Below are 24529 nucleotides of genomic sequence, written 5' to 3'. Positions count from 1 at the left end.
AATCTCATAATAAAAACTGGGTCAATGGTTTTAATAATTTTACTATTAAAAAATTCAATTCATAAAGCGATATAATAAGGAAGTCTCCTCTAATATTTATTCAGATTAATACAAACATATATATGTTTTAATATTGTTTAAACTAAACTATATACAATTTCAAAATACATAAATATTTAAGTTTCAAAATTTGCATTAACAAAGTATTTAGAATTGAATAATTTAATTTCATAATTTACATTAAAATGTTTAAAATTATGATAAATTGCGAAAAATATTTACAATCATATATTGATATTCTTTTTATCAATGATTAAACTTTTTGTTATCAAAAGATGGAAATGATCATAAAACCATATATACATGTAAATATCATTTAAATTTAATCATTTATCATATAAAATATATAAAGTGATTATTGAGATTTATTTACCATAAAATATTTTAATAATAACAATAATTTTTCTTATTTATATATCCACGCCAGTTTAATTATATGCCGAATAGTTACTGAATATTGAATTATTGAATAAATTTGTTATTTTTTCATTTTAATTTGTAAAAAGTTCACTAAGGCGTTAACCATCACACCATCATTTTCAAAGCATAGCTAATGATCCCTTTCTTATTAATTAAGGAGCATTTTCAAAGAGTAACCTTAAAGTTGTAAATTATTTACATGAGTGCCATGCTAACGTGACGGCACCATATTCACTCTCGGTCTATATATAGAATTACCATTGATTTACTAGAGAAATTACAAAGAAATGTCATTGTGGTTCCACTTTAATAATCGTGGGATATATCATATTCCTTGACATAACACTTTAATATTTTCGTACTTGCCATGTATAGATCACAATAGTTGGGCTTATTGCAAAAGTGACTCAAAACTTGAAGTCAAACACAAAACTAACCTTTTCTTTTGACTCATTTTTTTTTGAGTTTTTAACCCCACATCTGCATTTTATCTACGAAAATGCCATTAACCCTTTTTTTTTTTCGAAAATGGCTTCTTTACTGTCTCAACCTCATTTTCTTCAAGTATTTACAATATTGCCACTGCCATGAATAGTGGGAACAACCTTGTACGAACTGTTTGAAGCTTTTAATGCTCTTTAATGCACGTAAATCTCTTTACACTCTCTCTGTTTCAATTGTTATGAACTAAAAACAACATTTCTTTCACTTTCTCTCCATATTCATCCAAAAAACTCAAGATTTTAATTCAAAATATCGGCGATGGTTGACATAGCCATATTTCTTTCGTTTTGACTTACGGTTGCTTTCGTTTGAGGTTCTTGGTGGTTGGAGAAGACCATGTGTGCAAACGAAGTCATCTCACCTAGTTTAAGGTACGAATTTGAATTTTTTTCAAAATCTGTTCGCGTAGAAGACTTACAAGTAAGTCATCTGTATGTAGAAGACTTACTGATGAGTCTTCTGGTCAAACGGACGACTTAAACTAAGTCGTCCAGCTTTGTTTGTTGAAAAAAAACACTCCAGACGACTTATATATAAGTCGTCTACGAGAAACATGCTAGTTTTGCATTTGACCGAATCGTGTCAGATCTTTGACTATTTCTGGACGACTTATAATTCAGTCGTCTCTGGGAAAGTTAAAATTTCAATATTTTATTAAACTAGACGACTTACGTGTAAGTCGTCTTAGGTTAGTTTTGTAATTGAAAAATAAAACTTCATAATTTAACTTTTACCAGACGACATAATATAAAGTCGTCCCGTCAGAAGACTTAATTTAAAGTCGTCCGGGGAAAGCAAAGTCGTCCAGAATTTTTCCCAATTTTCTGGTCAAACCTTGCTTATCCCGGACGACCTTAAATTAAGTCGTCTAGCTGGACGACTTTTAGTTAAGTCGTCTGGAGAAAGTTAAATTTCAAGTTTTATTTTTCAATTACAAAACTAACCTAGGACGACTTACATGTAAGTCGTCTAGTTTGAATAAAATATTGAAATTTTTACTTTCCAGAGACGACTGAATTATAAGTCGTCCAGAAATAGTCAAAGATCTGACACGATTCGGTCAAATGCAAAACTAGCCCGTTTCTCGTAGACGACTTATATATAAGTCGTCTGAAATTTTTTTTTAACAAACAAAGCCGGACGACTTAGAATTAAGTCGTCCCTTTTAATTTTCAATTGCAAAAGTGACCTCTTTAGACGACTTACCTTTAAGTCTTCTGGACGACTTAATTATAAGTCGTCTGCGATAATGTTTATTGAACTTCTTCATTTTCTCTATGTTTACTAATGTGTTTTATTTTGAATATTTGCAGATGATTTTTAAGTTACATGCAGTGTATGGAGAATGGTTGTTGAGAGATTTCCGTTGGGATTTTGTGGTTGATGATCTCAAAGGAGCAAGATTGTTTTTATTGAATGAAGATTCAACACATGCTGAACTTGTTGCAATGGCTCAAGAAGATTATAACCTGGACATGAGATCAGTGACTGTGGAGATTAGCTACTCATTACCAGCAGAAATGATGATGACTCCAGGCAGTCCTCCCATTCATGTTACAAGTGATAGACAAGTTCGAAACTTGCTCGAGATACTCAAAACGCATAGAGTATGTCTTTGTGTATCAAGCCGCAGCAAGGTGGAAACGGTTTCAGAGAAAAGAGAAGAAGCTGGTGAATGGGAAGAAGATGTTGGTGATAATGATGAAGCTGGTGAATGGGAAGAAGATGTTGGTGATAATGATGAAGCTGATGAATGTTCTGAAGATGTTGGTGATAATGAGTCTGTTGAAGATGAAAATCAAGATGGGGAGGAGGAAAATGGGGAGGAGGAAAATGGGGAGGAGGATGCTGATAACACTATTGTTGGTGAAACGGATCAGAATGGTGGGGATTACAGTCTTTATGGAAAGGTTCTAGATGAGGACGAGGAAGATGATGATAATATTTGTTTTGAAGAAATTGAAAAGACATATGCTAAGACAAATGCTATTGAAAGAGGAAAATCGGATTGTACCAGCATCTATGTCAACCAGAGTTTTGTTAGCAAGGATGCACTGCTTTCAGAGCTGCGGTTGACAGCAGTGAGGGGTAAATTTTCTTTCAGAATATACAAATCAACAAAAACTCTTCTTGTGGCAATATGTCGGGTTAGCGGTTGTGGATGGAAGATCAGAGCGAGTGTGAAACATGGGCCAAACACGTTTTGGGTAACAAAGTATGTGGAAAAACATTTATGCTCAATTGGAGACCGAATCGCTCAACGGAGACACTGTACTCCAAAGTATGTTGGTAGTCTTTTCATTGATCGTGTTGGGATCATTGATGGGATAACTCCACAGCATATCACTGATGCAATGAAGAACATGTTTGGCATGACGCTTGATTACACCACTTCATACAGAGCACTGTTATATGCAAAAAAATTGGTGAGAGGATCAGCAGAAGAAGGGTATTCGCGTCTGCCTTCATATCTCGAGCAAATCTCCATTGCAAATCCTGATTCTATCACGGCTATAGAACTTGATTCTAAGAAAAGATTTAAGTATCTATTTCTCTCTTTTGGAGCTTCTATCAAAGGTTTTAAGTATCAGAGAAGGGTCATTGTGGTGGATGGAACTCACCTAAGTGGAAAGTATGGAGGTGTTATGTTAGTTGCAGCCGCACAAGATGGCAATTTTCAGATATTCCCATTGGCTTTTGGGATCGTGGATGCTGAAGATGAACCTTCTTGGGAATGGTTTTTCACAAAATTGGCTAGTTGTATATCTCATGACAAGCCTCTGGTGATAGTCTCTGACCGGCACGCGGCCATTAAAAGTGCGTGTGAGAAGGTGTTTCCTTGGGCAACCCGAGGAATATGTTATTATCACCTTCAAGATAACATTGTCAAAAAGTTTAAAGGGAAATATCTCATGTACTTGGTGAAAGGGGCTGCTTATGCGCACACGGTTTACGATTTTGACCGGTACATGGCTGAGATACGGAGTGCAAACCCGGAACTTGCAATGTATTTGGAGAAGGCCGACGCCAGGCTATGGTCAAGGGTTTATTGTAAGGGGAACATGTTCAACATAAAAACAAGCAACATCGCTGAATCTATTAATTCCGCACTGAAGCGAGCAAGAGGATTTCCGATTCCGTTCCTGCTGGAGTTCATAAGGCAGAAGTTAGGAAAATGGTATTGGAAAAGGAGACAAGATGCTTTGAGTCTCCCAACTGAACATAGCCGGGGTGTTGAATACTTGCTTGCTGTTCGATCAGAGATAGCGGATACGATGACGGTCGAACCAATTGATGGATGGCGTTTCTTTGTCAAAGGTGGCAAAATGGACTGTGTGGTTGATTTGGAACATGTAAAGTGTGATTGCGGTGTCTATGGAGTGGAGAAAATACCTTGCTCTCATGCTATAGCAGCTGGAACACATGCTGGTGTGCATATCGACACACTTGTATGTCCACTTTACTCAAAGAATCATCTGTATGCAGGATACTCAGAGAATATATATCCTATCGTGTCACAACATATTGAGGAACGAGAATGCTTTCCTCCAAACGTAAAGCGTGGTCCGGGGAGACAGAAGAAATCAAGATGGCAATCTTGGTTGGAGCTATCTAGGATGAGAGGACACAAACCCAGGAAGAAACACAGGGCACGGAGATGCTCAACTGCAAGGAAACTGGCCATACGAAACCACAATGTACACAACCAGTTGACTAGTTGTCCAGACGACCTAAATTTAAGTCGTCCAGTCTTGATTACCCGTCCAGACGACTAATTATTAAGTCGTCCAGACGACTTATTTGTAAGTCGTCCAGTGTTTCGTCTACCTTCTACTATCCCTTCAAGTGTATTTTTTTTAGACGATCTTTTACGAAGTCGTCCAGTGTATTTTATTTTTAGACTACCTTCTACTATCCCTTCGAGTGTATTTTTTTAGACGACCTTTTACGAAGTCGTCCAGTGTATTTTATTTTTAGACTACCTTCTACTATTTTTAGACTACCTTATTTGTAAGTCGTCCAAACCTTCCAGACGACTTATTTGTAAGTCATTCAAACCTTCCAGACGACTTATTTGTAAGTCGTCCAGCTGGAAAACTTACCAGACGACTTATTTGTAAGTCGTCCAGCTGGAAAACTTTCCAGACGATTTATTGGTAAGTCGTCCAATGTTTCGTCTACCTTCTACTATCCCTTCAAATACACAAATAAATCATACACAAATACACAAATAAATCATACACAATAAATCATACACAAGTCATAAATCATACACAAGTCATAAATCATACACAAGTCATAAATCATACACAAGTTCAATTTTTAATACACAAATATACAAATACAAATACAACGACAAGTTCAAAGCCATACACAAGTTAGAAAATCTATACAAGTTAGATTTGTATATCTAATCATACATGCTCACGAACATACCACCATCCTCATTATCTTTCAAATGCTGATCAACAAGCTCCGTCCATATAACCACAGCCATATTATCCCTCATAGTCTTCGCATTGGCCCTAGCAAAGTCTTTAGGGCTAAAGGGGACCCCAAGAGCATGACATTCAATGTACTTTAGAGCGTACACGCCACAATCACCATTGTTGGCCGTGGGTACATCTTTCAGCAGTCTCTCATATGTGTATCGCTCCAACCCGTATTTGACCCGTTCTTCCTTGGTGGCTGCGCACTCAACAAGCATATAAGGGACCATCTCGAGAAAAGGCTCCATTATCTCATCCCATGCTTCTGGTATGCTAGATGAAGGTATGCTGTCCCAGACGACTATGTGCCTCTTAGGGATCGATATCCAGATAGCAACCCAATGTTTGTTGTTCAAGTTCACTGGCGCATAGATATCATCAATGTCCTCCCCCCACTTCTTGTTTGATTGGCAAAATGAAGGCATTGATCCGTCATAAAAACACGACGCCCCACTAGGTAGCATTCTTCCTAAACCTTTGTGATCAGGTGCCGATGCTTTGAAGAACAGATACTGCTCTCTCCAAGAATGGGAAAAGTTGTGATCCAGGAAGCACATTCGCTCGCTCCGGAAAGCTTGTGGGTTCTCCTGATACCTCTGCCTCAGCACATTCATCCAAGCATCCATATGCTGCATATAAAATAATACAAGTTAGAACCTCCCAGACGACTTATTTGTAAGTCGTCCAGCTGGAAAACCTTCCAGACGACTTATTTGTAAGTCGTCCAGCTGGAAAACCTTCCAGACGACTTATTTGTAAGTCGTCCAGCTGGAAAACCTTCCAGACGACTTATATATTTACAAATCTATACAAAGACAAGTTACCAGACGACTTAAAGATAAGCAGAAGACTTACTACGTCTTCCAGCCATGCTTTGGGTGTCCGGAGTTTATGATACCACCAAGTTGGTGATGTACGTGGTTTGTCCTCAAGCTTAGTGTAATATTCACTGCAAACAAAAAAGCAATCAGTTTTGGTAGACTAAATCAAGCTATTATGGGTAAAGCAATCACTTACGGATCATTTTTCAACCAATCAGCGAGCTTAGTCAACTTAGCTCTGTTTAGTGGGGGAAATGGATTATACTTTCCCACTCTAAGGAGTTTCTTTCTCTCTGCCGTATAAGGAGATATCTGCGTGGGAGCAGGTTTCTTCGTTCGTTCACTCCTTGCACGCACAGAAGCAGTGGGAGCTGTTTTATCCAATACAACCAGGCTCGGTTCTGAAACTGGAACGCTTGGATCGGTGGAAGCGAAGCTCGGTTGTTGATCGTTGGAAGCGAAGCTCGGTTGTTGATCGTTGGAAGCGAAGCTCGGTTGGTCAGTGGAAGTGAGAGGAACAATCTCTTTGGAGGTGACACCATCTGCTTTATCTGCTGTATCCTCCGGCAAGATCTTATATACCGAGATCGCCTCATCTGATGTATCCTCCGGCAACAACCTCTGCAATAAAAGTTGCAAAAGAAGTTAACCCTTGACGACTTAAATAAAAGTTGTCTGGACGACTAGTCGACCCTGGACGACTTAATTCTTGTTGGGAGAGGATTTGATACTAACCTCTTTGGGCAGAGGAGAAGGCTGTTTCTTTTGAGGAGGAGTAGGCTTTGCCTTTTGAGGAGTAGGCTTTGCCTTTTGAGGAGTAGGCTGTTTCGTTTGAGGAGTAGGCTTTGCCTTTTGAGGAGCAGGCTGTCTGGTGGGAGGAGTAGGATGATTGGTTTGAAGTGTAGGCTGATCCTTTTGAGGAGCAGGCTGTCTGGTGGGAGGAGTAGGATGATTGGTTTGAAGTGTAGGCTGATCCTTTTGAGGAGCAGGCTGTCTGGTGGGAGGAGTAGGATGATTGGTTTGAAGTGTAGGCCTGATCCTTTTGAGGGGTGGCTTGAGGGGTAGGCTGTTTGTTACTAACCCCGGTTTCTTTGGCTTGAGGGGTAGCCTGATTGGTGACACCAACCTTCTTCTCCACAGCTTCCAATCTATCGGACAACTTCTGCATCTCCCTGATGCACTTCCTAAACCCATCTTTCATCATGTCACCTAAGCCACTTCTTAAGTCCTTGAACATATTTTCCAACTCCTCTCTGGTCACCCAACTAGCCTCTTTTCTAGCCTCTTCGCTAGCCTCTTCTCTAGCCTCTTCTCTAGCCTCTTCTCTAGCCTCTTCTCTAGCCTCTTTAGGAGCCTCTTTAGGACCCTCTTTACGAGCTTTCTTCCGAGGTCTCTGATTGTCTTCCTCCTCCTCCTCCACCTCCACCACAACCATCTCTTTGGCTCTTTTCGATGGAGTCACAAACTTAGGTTTTGTACCAGTGACTTCCCAGCAATCCATGGTCCACTTCCACGGTCTCCGATCATACATGACTTTAATGATGTTCTCCGCGGGCACGTCCTCAACCTCAGAGTCCCATTTTGGCCACATTTCAGTAATGTCCTTCTCAACAAAGTTGATCACGCGGGTCTGCAGTAAATAGAAGAAGAATCGAGTTAGATATTTGAAACAAAATACTAAATAGACGACTTAATTATAAGTCATCTACTAAGTCGTCCAGCTGGACGACCTTCCAGACGACTTATTATAAGTCGTCTACTAAGTCGTCCAGCTGGACGACCTTCCAGACGACTTATAATAAGTCGTCTACTAAGTCGTCCAGCTGGAAGACCTTCCAGACGACTTATTATAAGTCGTCTACTAAGTCGTCCAGCTGGAAGACTTTCCAGACGACTTATAATAAGTCGTCTACTAAGTCGTCCAGCTGGAAGACTTTCCAGACAACTTAATTAAGTGAAGATGGAAAGGTACCTGACTCAATAGCAGCTTTCATGAATCTGCGGCCTCTGCTGCCCTCGTAAGCCAGAATCGGTGGAGACGGACTGTTTTCTCTGGGACTACCAATACTAGCACCCAATCCCGGAATAGCTGTGTACGCCCAGACCTGAAGAACTTGTATAAACCCATCCACGGTGTAACAGCCAGTAATATCTTTGTTCCACAAAGAGTCCATCAGCACCTTAAACGCGACTCTCCCCCATGGATAATTCTCAAACCGTTCTAAATCCATCACTAGCCTTGCCAGAGTAGCTCGTGTAGCGGTTGAAAACTTTCTCCCTTCAATGAATCCAGTGAAGATGGAAAGGTACGCGAGTCGCTTGCGATCTTCCCTGGACCAATCCCCGCATCTCTTCAGTGCTGCTATTATCTGATCAGTAGTTGGCCCAGCTTCCAGATGAACTCCCATCATCCCCCAAAAAGAAACCATCTTTGGGGTAACTTCACATTCTGGTGTCTCAAGGTCCTCGATGTACTCGCAGTTTAGACCAGTGATGTTTTCAAACTCTAACAGTGAAAACCTCGCAGGTTCTGGACCAACGAGACACCACATCTCGTACTTCTTCTTAATGTCCAGCTTTAAACTGAGCAAGTAGTGAACCAGCCTTGAAGCCCAACCAAATCCCTGCTCCTTGAACTTGATGAAAACTCCCAATCTCGACTCCTTGAGCTCTTCAAATTCAGCATCAGTGAGAGCTTCCCTAAGAGCAGTATGCAACTTCTTGTTATCCGTATGATACGAAATGCTATTGTGGGCTTCTGGCTCTTCCCCTAAAGTGTATAACCTACGGGGGAGTTCTGGAATATCCATCCTTTTTGTCTGCAAAATAATCAAAGACAACAATAGAAGTCAGAACACAAGCTAAATCAATCACGCCTTTAATATAAGTCATCTGGAAAGTCGTCCAACTGGACGACTTAGTTGACGACTTATATTTAAGTCGTCTGGAAAGTCTTCCAAATGGACGACTTATATTTAAGTCGTCTACTAAGTCGTCCAGTTGGAAGACTTTCCAGACGACTTACTTACAAGTCTTCTATTAGAAAAATTTCAAGCGGACCTGATTAGTCGCAGAAGGAGTTGGAGTACTCGTCATTGTGGTTATAGATCTGAAAAAATAAACGTAAAACGGTGAGAATGAGTAAATTGAAAGAGACAACGTTTTATGTTCATCTTTTCCTCGAGTTTGATGACTTACCGGCGTTAGGGTTTACAGAGAAACGGCCCTACGGTTTACAGAGAAGAAGCGGCGGCGCTAGGGTTTAGAAGAAGCGGCGGTGCTAGCTAGTGTTTAGAGGAAGCGGCGGTGAGAACGTTGTGGAGCACGGTGGCGAGGGCGACGGTTTGTTCGGAAATAGTGGAAGCGGGGGCGCTAGGGTTTAGAGGAATCGGCGGCGCTAGGGTTAGAAGAAGCTGCGGCGACAACGGTGAGAATGAAGTGAGATAGATAGCCGACGTTGAGAACGATGGTTGTTCGAAAATAGTGGGAATTCGAATCGCCTTTGATATCGCCGGTGAGAGAGAACTGTTAGGGTTTCTGAATTTCGCGGAAAATGAAAAAAAAAAAATCACCTTATATATTGGGTAAATGATCCGGTTAGCTTTAAAAGTACATTGGTAAACTTTAAGGTTTGGTCCGGTTTAGACGACTTATTCTAGTTGATAATGTACATCAGACGACCTAATATTTAGTCGTCTGGGCACAGAAGACTAAATATTAAGTCGTCCTAGACCCTAAAATGAACCCCTAAACTAAAATGACTAAATTAACTTACTAACCACGTTATAAAATCAAATTATACTTCAATAGTGTTTACTATACACAAAAATGAACACGCTTAGGTAATTTTAAAAAATTTCAAAAACGGTTTTAATGCTTTCCAAAATCTAACCCTAAGAACACATACAATACTACAACATATGTTGATGAAACATAAACTAAAGAATATCACGACTCACTACTTTCACTCAACTGGGCTGAAAACAATTGAAATTTGTTATATATTAATTTATATCTCTTAAGACATATGTTAATTACACAATTCTAATTTTTCACTTATCAAAATATTTTTTACAAAATTTTTAAATTATGTTTAAGAATAACTGTACAGACGACTTTAAGTTAAGTCGTCTGGACGACTTATTTTCAAGTCGTCTGTTTACAGACGACTTGCGAGGGGTAGAAACGTAAAAATAAATCCGTTTTTTTGTTTGCTCACAAGGAGATAGTTGTAATTTCAATAGCCTTTTAGGTTACTTTTGCCTTTGACCCAAGTTGGGGTATTCTTTTGGGTTTGACTCCAAGTTTTGAGTCACAATTGGTAATTCTCCCCACAATAGTTATTGTCGTTTCTATCATATATTCATATATTCAGAAACATAATCTTAAGATAATATATTCATCGCAGCTTTTTGGATGTATGTTAGTGTTCATGCTGTAAAACATTACAAATGTTTCTTCGAGTTATTGGTTGATTAACAATAAGTTTTTTCAGTTTTTCTTTTGTTTTAAACTTTTGGACGAATATTAAAAATAATTGCATCATATTCTGTGATCATATCATTGATTCGTTTTTTATAATGCTGTATGTTTTTATTAGATTAAAACATGATTTTTGAACCGTATAAACTTACAATTAGAGACTTGAAGATTATTATTAAGTCACTATTTTTGAAATTATCCTACGTATAATGTTATACGCGTGATTAAGACTTTATACGATTAGGTCATTTTAGGAAAGCTTCTATATAGATTGGAGTTTCAATTACGAAATATGTTCAATCTAAAGACGTATATTATGTGTCTATTAATGATACAATTATGTATTTATGACACTAATTATGCTGATGCGTTATTGTCAAGGTAGACAATAATGATTGAGATTGTGTTGGTTCTGTATTCACCATGTATGCGTCTACCATAAATTTATTTTCCAATGTTGATGACATATTTATGCAATTATCTGCTGGTTGTGATAATATAATTCTTAATTTATATTATTTATCCGATGTTTGTGGATGGTACTTCTCAGCCTTCTGAAACTAATGACTTGATACCAACCAAACACCGGAGAACAACCAGTATTAATTTGGATGTTGTTTTAAATCAGAGTTCTGATACGAGAATGGCCTGTACTATCAAAGTATAGAAGGAGAAGGATGAGAAAAGTGGTTGAAAGGAAGAGTGAAAGGTTTCCATAGTTTAGGTTTCTATTTTTTTGATGTTCATCTTGATCTTTCTCAAGGTGGTTTCAGTTACTTAATTTAAAGTTTTGGTTTTGTCGTAACTGTTTACGTTTTTTTGGTTTTTCCTTTATCATTGTGGTATTTTTTTAAAAACTAAATACATTGATGTCAACAAAAAAAAACTAAATACATTTTAATTTTTATTTGTGAAAAATCTATTCTCAAACTGTATAAATATACTTCTCGAAATATAAATTTCTCTATTTATAATCTTTAGAAATATATAGAAAACAAAATATACGCTATCGTAATTTAATAGTAATTTTTATTCATATTTAATGGGCTGACATATTAACATCTCTAATTTAAAGTTGAGGACAGTTGTCATAAGTTATGACTTTAATAAAACACTAGATTTTGATCCGCACTTCGAAAGCGCGGATATTATTTTTCACTTTTATGAAATATATTATTTTTTGTAATTATTGAATATATTTATCTTAGTAAAATATTTTTTATAATAAATTCGACATATAGAGTGTCTCTGGTAAACTGTGTATTTTTCTGCCTTTATTTTATTCTCTCTCCAATCAACATATTTAGTTAGCTTGTTGTTAAAATTTAATGATTATAGACTTTGATCTAGGTGCGCAGTGCATATTTTGAAAAATATGATGATATTTGTTTTTTATGTTATTATTAGGATTTGGCAAGGAACATAACCGATATCGATCCGAAAATATAGTACCCAACCCGAGCATAAATTGATTAAATATTCAAATTATTCAAAATTTTGTTTTTCTAAAGAACCGAATCTAATCCGAACCGAAGGATTCGGGTACCTGAATTTATCTAAATAGATTTATATACTTATATATATTAATTATTTTTAGATTTAGCGTATATAAAACATCAAAAATGATACTTTTAAATTGGTTTAAAATACTTAAAATATATATATATATATATAGATAGTCAAAAATAAATATCTGAAATAGTTAAAGTATATTCAAATCACCAAAAATACTTAAAATAATTATTGATTCTGTATTCATAATTTTAAATCAAGCCAACTTTTATGTTAAGCTTAGATATTCTGACATATGTTATTTAAATTTATAGGTATTATATTATTTTATTTAAATATTTTGAGAAATTTAAAATATATAGTGATTTAAAACTTTAAAAATAATTTAAATGGGTTATCCAAACCAGAACCAAACCCGCAAAGATCCGAATCAAACTCAAACAAAAATTTAGAAACATCCTAATAGGGCTGAAATCTTTGACCTCGAAAACCGATCAGAACCAAACCCGTATGGGTACCCGAAAACCTATCATTAGTCATTATTATATATCGTATATTTTCATCATATAACTAATCGTATTTTATACGTACCATCATATAAGTAATCATATAATTAATAATATATTATACGTATCATTATATAAATAATTACATATATTATATTTTTAAAACTTAGTATGAAATATAAGAACTATAATTTGAGTTGGTATTTCAAATCGGGCTTTGTATTATATTTTTCTTATATATATTGACAACATTTTTTTATAATGGACTTAATAACTTAAGCCCATTACTTTTTTTGCTTAATACTTTCCAAACAATTTTTTTTAAAAAAGACTATAATCTATGTTTCCAAACACTTTAATTCTTTTTAATACTCCTATCCTTGTATCCAAACATCTCTATTTTGTACTACAACTTTAATAATATAGATATGTAAAAATATTTTCTTTGAAATATTTTAGTTTAAATTCAGTTTACATAATATTTTTAATATATTCCTAATTTATTGCAGCACCTAAATTAATGCCACAGATTTACGATACTTAAAATTTGAGTGATGCACAATTTATATTTCTTCATGATTTTTTGTATGGATAATCAATATATCATCACAGCATTAATCTATATTAGTGCAAAATGGAATTAAAATTATATTTAGTGCTGATTTAAAATTATATGACTAAAAAAATTAGTTTGGGTCCATCATTTTGGTACAAGACCTGATATATTAGTTATAAACCTTTTTAATTGTTCCACCGGTTATTATAACTAATTTTCAAAATAATTCATTTGTTACATATCGTAAAAATATTAAAATAAACATTTTATAAATTTTTTTAATCCTGCGCAATGTGCAGGTCTCTATCTAGTGTAAGTGTATATCACGAGCATTCAGTTTTCTTGATAATTATGCAATTAATCTGATTGTTATTACTTGATAGTAATTATATAACCATTAATGAAAGAGAAATTCCCTTGGATAACCATTTTTAGTTTATCTTTACAAAATTAACACTAAAAGAGGAAAAATGACCAATTTTTTTTTATTAAAAGGTAATAATATGCATTTATACAATTTGGGTTAATTAATCTAGATTTAGGTTTAAAATTAAGAGGTGGATTTTGGGTATGAGTTTCAAAACTTTAAAAAAATAAAAGATAAATATTAAAAATTTCAAAAATAAAAAGAGATTATTTTGGTCATTTTATTTTTTGAGTGTTATTTTGTGAAAAAAGTTAAAAGAACTAGTGAGAAATTGCCTTGAATCAAGACTTAGTCTTAAAAGAGGGACAATTTTAATATACACATGAATAGAAGATTTATTTTTAAACATACTTTTTAATAGAGATGATATTTAATTAAATTTACTATAAAAAAACTCAAACATTTTCACATAAATTTTTCATTAAAAACATTTTAATTAAGTATAAATATAGTGTGTCGAAATTTTATTGTTGAGATATTTCCAAATATACTATGTCTTTAACATTTTTTCTCTATAGTTTTTTTTTCTTGCATGAATTTGGTAGTACTGATTATAAATTCACGAATATATAAAAATTTATAGAAACTATTCCAAAAAATTTACAAAAACAGGAGTACAACATTATAACATACCAAAAAGGAGGAATAACATACCAAATTTAATAAGTAATAGTAGACTATTTACTGAAATCAATAATTTATAGAAGAAGAAAAAATCTTTTTTTTTTGTTATGGTCGCAGGTATTTTAGGAAGAAACCACTTGAATAGTATTTTTGGTTTAGCAAGAGGAAGCAAAGTAAACACTAAATTAGGAATATTAAGAAAACTCTAAACCCTAAACCCTAAATTATAAACCCTAAACCCTTGGATAAATCATAAACACTTGGATAATCCTAAATTCTAAATCAAAAACACTAAACACTAAAACATTAAATCTTAAAAATACTATTATGGTTTAATGTTTTTAATTTAGGGTTTAGTATTTGTCCTAGGGTTTAGGATTTAGAGTTTAGGGTTTAGTGTTTTGTTGACGAAATTAAATTTTTTTTAAAAATCTTTTTTTGCATATATTATTATTATTATTTTTTAAATATTTTTATTTTAAAAATATAATATAACTCGACAATATTTTGTTTATTTTTTAAAAAGATATCAATTGTGAAATGAGTCTAGGGGTGAACCCAAAAATAAATCTTAAAAATGGTTTCTAGAAAATCTAAAACTAAAAACTAGTGAAGAATATGCTGTTACAAAAAAAAAAAACTAGTGTAGAATATACAAACAATCAAGCTCTTAATTGTTTTAGTAAACAACCATGAATGAAAAGAAAGATAGAAATTGAAAATTTTGCTATAAAAAGCCATGAAGGAAAAAATTGAAATTTGCAAATTGTTTAATCGTTTTAGTGAACAATCATGAATGATAAAAAACTATTTTGAACACTAATTTCAGAACTGATTTTAAAAATCTCAACACTCGTTTAGACTCGTTTTCTTCATTAGATTGCACTCACTTATGTTCTACTGACCAGCTATAATGAAATCATAGATGATTTTGAACATGGGTCAAAAATATTGGTGCTATTTAAATAAATTAAATTCGGTCTATGAGAGTGCCTTCCTCTTGTAGCTCGTCTGGTAAGCGAAGGCACAGTAATGTGAAACGCTTGACTGGTTCGAAGTTCGAGTAAGGCAAAAAACAGAGGAAGAGAAGAAGAAAGCAAAGAATGAACCTTGAATCCAAAAAAATGAGATATTCCTAAATATCTCTCTCTTTTTACTTCCAAATCTGGAATATGTTAATAATAGAAGTATAGAACGGTGAACTAAGAGACATGATAATTTGCCAAATAACCAACATCTCACTAATCTTTAAAAAATATAGCACTATTAATGTAAAAGTTATCTGATACAGCTTTTTTTTTTCATTCTTCTTTCAGTTTTGTTTGTACGTTACACCGGTTAACGGTAATAATGCATTGATGATCATTTGAATGCTTTGTATAACAGCACGTCGGCCGAACTTCTGGCATCGACCACAATTCTTAACAGTTTGCGACCACCAACGTCGTCTCGGATGACGAAGGCATCGTCATCCATTTTGTGAAAGGTAATCTTTTTTTTGGGGTGAAAGGTAATCTGGTAATCAAAGTAACTATAGTTTGATAGTTATGTATTATGTTAGGTCAGTTTTGGATATGTGTAATTGAGCCGTAGAATTGCAATGTTTCAGGAATCTCTGAATTAAATTTATTCGTTTTACTAGGGAATTTAGGATGGAGTTATTGGTTTCGTTTCTTGTTTCAGATCTTAGAAATGGATCTGATGGTTTGTTTGCTGGAGCCAAAAGCCATATTATATGGATCAATACCAGCTTAAATTGGGGTCTTAGTTGTGAATCTCAGAGAGATGAAGAAGAAACTTCTGTTTTATATATACTAGATCCTTTTCCGCGCTACGCGCGGATTATACGTTTGAAATGTATTATTTTGATTTTTTATTATTATGTGAAGTATTTTATTTTAATTTTATTATTCCTTCAATTTTATTTTTCTCATTCATATAATCTATTCTGTAAAATATTTATCTTTGTATCATATAATTAAATAATTAACCATATATTCGAAAATTTTAAAATTATTATAATTATTTGGATCTAAAGTACTTTATACTGCAGATGTAATATTTTTTTACCTTTATGCATTTCAGTTATATTAATATGATAAATTATAATTTTATTAAATATTAATATTGGTTTAAAATTTAATCTGGAAATTTAGCATTTGGTTAATATTAGTATGTGGTTTTCTTAATGTTTTTTATTCAAGTATCTTTAATATATGGTGTTATATTGAAATCACTCTTATTTTGACTAAACATATATTTGCTAAATAAACTGTAAAGTTATTTTATTTCATTTTAAATGTAAATAAGGACCAATGCCTAAAATCTATTAACCCTAAATCCCTATGAAAAATTAATAACATCAGAACGTTTTCGCGGTCGAATCCATTTCGAATTTGATAAATGCATTGCTTGTGAAGTATATGTTCGAGTATTTGACTCAAATCTATATAATCAAAACAAACATGTATTTATGAGTTGTCACTCCCATAATATCCTATAGTATTTATTAGTTGATGTTATTGTATATTTTTCTCTGAATACACACTTTAAAAATTCTTATAAAACAAAAAAAATATTAATTTATAAGACTTACGTATTTACTGATGTCAAATTTTTAATAATATAACATGTATACATAGCTGTTAGATTTGTATAAGTCATCGGAAGACTGGACTCAAGGCATCTCTAATGGTATTTTAAATAACATTTTTCTACATTTCATTTTATAATAGAGTCACTTTATTATAGAGTACACCATTAGAATCATTTGAATTCTGTAATATATTTATTCTATTTTAAAGTGAAATATTGAAAAAAAATTAGATAGAATTACTCCATTTTAAAGTTAAATATAGAGAAAATTTTAGAGTATCATCGAAGATGGTCTTATAACCACCAAATCAAAACAATCTAATGATATTTTTGTTCCAACTTCTGCTCATGTTAATAACGTCTTTAGTTTTCATTTTCTTAGAAAAAGCTGAGAGGTAAATAGAACGTTTGGATGACGATTTAGTGATAACATGTTTTCGCCTTCATACATCCATTTTTGGTGTGGAATATTAATGTTGTTCCTGCTTATAATGGATGGTTTGGTCACTGGTCAGTTTATAAAGATATTAATGGCCGGTTTGGTCAGTTTATAAAGATATTAATGGACGGTTTGTTTTTTTACAGAAGATAAATAAATATTTTTTGAAAAAAAAATTGGTTTTGCTCTTTTTTGTATCAATGCATTTTCTACCGTATTCAATACTAATGCCTTGTTTTATAATATACCTAATAAATATTTATTTTTTGTTTCATATTTTGAATATATGTCCATGTTCTTACAAATATGTAGCATCTAATTATTGTATATTAAAAAACTAATGTATTTATTATTTAATTTGTAAAATCATTTTATCACTAACTCTTAAACTGATTATAATTTGTTATATATGCTGACTTCTACTTTTCATAAAGAGGTGAAGACATGTTAAAAAGTGAAGACTTCGCAAAAACACAAATATTAGTTCTAATTTGGCATAACGATATATCTCCAACATATTAACACTAATCACATATTTTTATCGTTAATATCTTCATCTCTTGGAATTCATTTCCTAGAAGATCACTTTCTATATTTTCTTGGACCATCTTATTATCAAATTGAAGCCATCTTCAAATGGTAAAACTAACGAAGAATTACTTATTGCATCACTAGTAGTCGTATCATTCAAAACTGTTGGTACTTCCACATTACAAACCGTGTAAATCTTCCTCTCGACCATAACGTGCAGTAAAAAAGAATGTCTTCTGCAACATGTTCATATTCAAAGACTTGTTTGTTATTGATTCACACAACCTAATAACCAATTTATATGTTCAGGTCGTCAAAGGACATAGTTTACATAGGAAATAAGATCTTTCAAACCAGGGAAAAAAAAAAGTGGATGTGGCTTATGCTTGCTCAGAGAGTAATTTGTGTCTCATTCCTTAGAAGCCATCACCTGCAAGTCAACAGTAAAGGTTGCAAATTTTCCGATAAATCTAGGAACATGGAGAACAGCGCAGCGATTCAAGTTTCAGCGACAGTGATTGAAAACTGAGCAAGAAGCTCTGAGAGTATTGTTGTTCATTTGTGTTGATGATTAGTGATCACTGGCTATCATAAAAGACAGAAGGCTCCCGCAAGCAGAGACTGTTCCTCTTGTAGAGTTCTCTCTCCTTAGCTTTTCCCTCTGCGTTTTGTTTATTTAGTGAAGGCTTGAGCCTCGTTTTTTCAGGACTCGTGCAATCAAAATAAACAGTTGTTTGAATATGAGAACACTAACTACTCAAAATAAAATAAAAAACCAGATTTCACCTCTTCAAAGGTGCTAATCTGTAACCCGTATTAATACTTCACTGTCAAACCTGCTAAAAGAGAAGAAAAAGTTTACACTGAAAATCAAATCGTGAACAAATAATGTTTAAATTTCATTGAGAAGTTTACCTCTTAAAATGGAGGATAGGTGGTGAACTTTTGAGATGGTGGATATTCGTGTACCTCACAAAAACAAATACGACCAATTTATTAGTTTAAGTTGTTCTGATGAAACAATCTTTGGCTTACTGTTTTAAAGAACCATATCCATCACCGGGTGCCTGATTTTTTTCATTTTGGCACAGTCTGCAAAAAAAGTAAAATAGTTACCAAAAACACTATCTATTAAATTAGCCGTGAATCAAGAAGTTGTAAATCATTTCAATGCACTCGCGTATACGGTAACCCTCTTTCTCTACCAAGATCTTGGTGACATTATCTGAAGCATGCCATCTGATATTACGAATGAGGGTCTTAATGTCTGAATAAGGTCAAGAAAACAGGTTCAAAGCAGCAATCAAAGAGCAAAGATTTAAGACCACGATGATAATCTGTCTGTGACATCATACACCAGCAATAATGCCCATTGCCCTCGATAAGAAGCTGCGAAAGTGTAGTTGATTTAAGCAACTGAATATACATGTACTTGTCAAACAGCATCAGCCATAACGTCAAGTAGACTGCACAAAAAATTACCTTGGACTCTCAAGCTCTCTAATATTATGTTAAGGACATTGTTAGAGCAAGCATCTCATATGAAAGGGTCGCACTCACCAATGGTGATAGTTCCAAAACATTCGTGACCAGCCGTGACCCAAATCTGGAGCATGATGCATTTCAGCATATGCCATCAAGCTTCAGGAGTTATTATCTTAAAATAAACTCTATATCAGCAGCAAAAGATAAGCAACTCGTTAGGACGTCCGCAAAAGAGAGAAGCATACGTCACAGAACCCAATGGTGGTGATGGATCTAGTGGTGTAGGAGCCATGAAAGAATCTTAAAAGCAAAAAACTTTTACCCACACCTGCAGTAGGAGGATCCCTAGGTTACTTACAGTATAAACACATTGTATAGATTCCGCATTGCAAAGTTTTTGAATGTTTTAAGTAGCAAAAAGTAGACTCACAAAACACAAACAATTTTCATGTTTATAAAATATTAAGTTACCTTGCAAACGTGGTTTGCCTCCGTCAATTTTGCTCTGATAGTAAGTGGCTGCAATTTCAGGGGATGTAATCTTATTTAGTTAATTCATATATAGTTGTTGGATCCAAGTCCATGAAAACTAAGAACAAAAAAAAGCACTTTGAGATTCAAGCTTTTAAGAAGAAGATGTATCATAAGACTTTGATTATAGCTATCTGAACAATTGTCTTCTGGATTTTTTGAAGAGAGAGAGAACAGGAGTCGGAACGATTACAAAATAAAGCCGATTATAGAGACTATAAGAACGATGAAGGTGAAGCTGAGAAGTCCCGGTTTTCGTAACAATTTGGTGACTTGGCAGTAAGGTGATTTCTAATTGGCTGATTTTTTAGTCCTAGGTGGATAGCTTTAGGATTGAGGATATCTTCCTTTTAGTATAGTATAGATTCAACTTGAAGGTTTTACAATAGGAGATACAAGCTTATATAAGATGAGATGAAAGCCCTAGATCGCTATACGCCAGAAGCTCAGTAACAGTTCACAGCTCGCGATCCAAGAAGGCCAAAACTGTTGCGTAGCTGGATTTGGTTGGTCACCTTTGCCGTACATTGACCACCAAAGCTTGGCTTTATCTTGTTACCGTTAACAGAGGATGACAAAACAGAGGAGGTAAGATGTTTGGGCTTTGGTTTGACTTGGGCCTGAGACACTGGAAGTTGGGCCTGCGATATCAAAGCCTTATGCTGAAGTATTGGTTTCGATCCACTAATATTAGCAAGGATTCAATATTTTATTTTCACAGAAGGCACTAAAATATGAATCCTAGAAAAGTTAAAATTTTGAAAGAACAAAAACTATGTAATAAGATACGAGTGGCAAAAAGGGATCTTATTATATAAAGCTTGGTTCTTCAAAGTTACTAATTAACATGATTGTGACATGTGTCAAACTTTTTTTTTAAGATTGTTACATGTGTCAAAATATGATATAATTGTTTTTAAAGTATTTAAAAGAGATTAAGAAAAAGGAAATTTTACAAAAATAGTCTTTTAAAGTTCAATTTATGAATTAGTATTTTTAGAAAAGGAAATTTACAAAATTGTCTTTTTTATATTACATTGTTAAAAAGATTTGATAGTAATTTTAATTTTTTGATTGCGACATGTGTCAATAAATTTTTAAGATTGTGACATGTGTCAAGATATGATATAATTATTTTTTTAAAGGTTTTAAAAGAGATTAAGAAAAAGGAAAACTCTCATTACAAAATAGTTTTTTAAAGTTATATTTTAGGATTTGGTGTTTTTAAAAAAGGAAAGTTACAAAATTACTATTTTTAGTATTTTATATTATATATTTTTAAATATATTTGATAGTAATTTTCATTTTTAAAAAAATTCTAACCAAGAAAATAATTGTAAAAATCTATTTTAAAGTAATTATCTTTGTTAATATTTTTCTTTTAAAAATTGTGATATGTGTAAAAAAAAACGATACAATTCTCTTTTCTTTATGATTTAAAAAGGTTTAGAAAATAAATCATTACAAAATAGTCTTTTATGGTTCTTTTTAAGATTTTATAAAAATTACTATTATATTGTTTTTAACAATAACATATTGTTATCTTAATTTATTTTTTTAAGCCTAAACCAAAAAAAAATTGTAATAAGCTATTTGAAAAATAACTATTTTTTAAAAAGTTGTTTTTATAATTTTGTTCTTAAATATTAAAGAAATGAAATTACAAAAGATAAATATTAATTTTCAAAGAAACAAATATTAAACAAAACCGAATTATAAAATCCAACAAGTACAATAAGTTATTTAATAAAAACTAACTATTAAATAAATAAGATTTCTTTTTTGAAGTCTAACTAAAGAATATTATAGAAGTACTCTTATTAATTTCTTATAATTAACTAATTTTCCTTTTTAATATATAATTGTATGTTAAACAATTATGACAAAAAGCTACAAATATTTCACATCTATATTTAGTTTTAATTTCCACATATTGTTTTTACAAAACACAATAGTATTTATGTGAAATATATTACATGAGTATTTTCTTTAAATTTCTTTATACAACTCAATTGTTTTTATCATCGTTGTTACATCTTATGATGCTAACATTATTTTTTATTTATGAGGTGGTTGTTTTACATGAGTATCTATGAATTTGATGAATATGTGTTTGTACATATAAGACAAATATATAATTAACTAAACATAACTTTTTTTTATAAAACCAATTTATGTTTATAAAAATCTTAAAGAAAAACTAATTATAAAATAATTAATTTTCCTTTTCTAAAATTCTAAATAAAATAAAAATGTAAAATTAATTTTATTTTTTATAACTAACTAACTTTTATTTTTAATAATTTTGTTTTAAAATTTTATAAACCAAAAATAACTTCAAATATTTCACTTGATATCAGTGTAACATGTGTCGAAGTAAAAAATTAGATTGTGAATATATCAATAAAAATCTGTTATTACTTTAAAAATGTAAAAATATTAGTGATATTTAAAAAATAAATTTTGAAAATGGCAACTTTTAAAAATGGCAAAATAGTTAACATTAACTTAAAATAATTATTTCATAATAATTCTGTTTTTCTAAATCCTTGAAAAATATAATTGTAAATTATTATGTAATATTAATTTCTTTTTCTAAAACCCCAAAACACTGTAAAATAATATTTGATAGTCGTTTTCCTTTTTTCGTAAAACAAAATCCTAAATAAAAGAGATTTGTATCATATTTTAAAGTCATAACCAATAGAGAATTTGATGATGAACATGATACTAAAAATTATTAATTTTTAAAAAGAAGTGTAAAATTAGTATTGATAGAAATTATAAAAGAGTAATTTTAAAATTATTTATTGGTAACTAGAAATAATTATTTTATAGCGATTTATTTATTTCTAAAATTCTAAAGAGAAGATAATTGTATAAGGTTATATAACAGTAATTTTTCTAAAATCCTAATCAAAAATGTAAAGTAGTATTTAATATTATTTTTTTATTTTTTATTGTCAATAAAAGGATATTTATAAAATAGAATTTTTTTTCCTTTTTAAAAAAAATATTCTAGCAAAATAAAATTTTTAAAACTATTTAATAAAACATTAGATTAGTACATAATAAAAGGTATAATGTTATCATTTACTTGATTGGCATTATTCGACTTTCAATTTTCTTATTTTTCAGTCAATTTATTATTTTAGATTGGGTTCAATTCAAAAATTTAGGTATAATGTTTTTTGCTAATCCAAGTAGAAAGTTGATAACAATACATCTATATACGATTATTATAAAATATAAATTTTAACTTGAACTTATGTATGAATTTTTTTTTAGTTATAAAATAAATCTCACACAACATATGCAAATCAATCATAAGACTATACTAAAATGATTATTATTTTATGTTTTCCAATTAAATTAAAACATCAAACAAAATCGTTGCAACGCAACGGGCTCATATCTAGTCTTATTATATAAAGTTTGGTTCTTCAAAGTTACTAATTAACATGATTGTGACATGTGTCAAACTTTTTTTAAGATTATGACATGTGTCAAAAATATGATACAATTTTTTTTTAGGATTTAAAAGAGATTAAGAAAAAGGAATAATCTCATTACAAAATAGTCTTTTAAAATTCAATTTATGATTTAGTATTTTTTTAAAAAAATTACATTTTATACTATATATTGTTAAAAATATTTCAGAGTAATTTTAATTTTAATTACTATTATTATTAATTTCTTATTATTAAAAGTTTGATTCTTCAAAGTTACTAATTAACATGATTATGACATGTGTCAATTTTTTTTTAGGATTATGACATATGTCAAAAATATGATACAATTCCTTTTTTAGGATTTAAAAAGATAATAAGAAAAAGGAAAATTCTCATTACAAAATAGTCTTTTAAAGTTCGATTTATGATTTAGTATTTTTAGAAAAGGAAAATTTACAAGATTACCATTTTTATATTATATATTGTTAAAAATATTTGATAGCAATTTAATTTTTTGATTGCGACATGTTTCAATAAATTTTTAAGATTGTGACATGTGTCAAAATATGATACAATTCATTTTTTGAGGATTTAAAAAGAGATTAAGAAATAGTAAAATTCTCATTACAAAAATAGTATTTTAAAGTTCTATTTTAAGATTTAGTATTTTTAGAAAAGGAAAGTTTCAAAATTAGCATTTTTAGTATTTTACATTATATATATTTTAAATATATTTGATAGTTATTTTCATTTTTTTTAAATTCTGAACAAAAAAAATAATTGTAAAAAGCTATTGTAAAGTAATTATTACTTTGCTCATTTTTAAAAACAAATTGTGACATGTGTAAAAACGATACAATTCTCTTTTCTTTATGATTTTTAAAAAGGATTTTGAAAAGAAATATTTTCATTAGAAAATAGTATTTTATGTTTTTTTAGGATTTTTAAAAAAAATACTATTATATAATTTTTGACAATTACATATTGTTAAAGATTTGATCGTAGTAGCTTTTTTAAGTCTAAATAAATATTAAACAGAAACGAATCATAAAATCCAACAAGTACAATAAATTATTTAATAAAATCGTTAATAA

The 24529-nt window shown here is 31.8% G+C and overlaps 2 protein-coding genes and 1 long non-coding RNA gene across 4 annotated transcripts; all 3 read right to left on the bottom strand.

The window, feature by feature from the left end:
* Positions 1-711: 711 nt before the first annotated feature.
* On the bottom strand, positions 712-6654 carry LOC130497065 (uncharacterized). Its single transcript, XM_056989933.1, has 2 exons — positions 5461-6654; positions 712-722 (listed from the first exon to the last, which is right to left on the bottom strand). Exons 1-2 carry the CDS (start codon positions 6107-6109, stop codon positions 712-714), a joined length of 660 nt encoding a protein of 219 aa, XP_056845913.1. The 5' UTR covers positions 6110-6654.
* A 1644-nt stretch (positions 6655-8298) lies between these two features.
* Positions 8299-9106, bottom strand: LOC130497990 (uncharacterized; the record flags this gene model as incomplete). The annotated part of the gene is made up of 1 exon (XM_056991316.1): positions 8299-9106. A coding segment is annotated over exon 1 (807 nt), but the record flags the coding sequence as incomplete, so codon positions are not given.
* Positions 9107-18217: 9111 nt separating this feature from the next.
* Positions 18218-20350, bottom strand: LOC108836392 (uncharacterized). Of its 2 annotated transcripts, none has more exons than XR_001947129.2 (5): positions 19924-20350; positions 19450-19780; positions 18883-19356; positions 18754-18806; positions 18218-18628 (listed from the first exon to the last, which is right to left on the bottom strand). It is a non-coding gene; the product is annotated as an uncharacterized LOC108836392 (long non-coding RNA). The 2 variants fall into 2 exon arrangements; XR_001947130.2 differs by having other exon boundaries at positions 18754-18803; positions 19924-20349.
* Between the last annotated feature and the right edge of the window lie 4179 nt (positions 20351-24529).

The sequence above is a fragment of the Raphanus sativus genome, chromosome 1 (assembly GCF_000801105.2).
Source record: "Raphanus sativus cultivar WK10039 chromosome 1, ASM80110v3, whole genome shotgun sequence".
In the NCBI taxonomy this organism is placed as follows: Eukaryota; Viridiplantae; Streptophyta; class Magnoliopsida; order Brassicales; family Brassicaceae; genus Raphanus; species Raphanus sativus.
This window is presented reverse-complemented; position numbering and strand designations above follow the sequence as displayed.

What these genes read in the sequence shown, in the direction of transcription:
- LOC130497065 (XM_056989933.1), bottom strand. Translation starts at nt 6,109, where the DNA reads ATGCAGCATATGGATGCTTGGATGAATGTGCTGAGGCAGAGGTATCAG.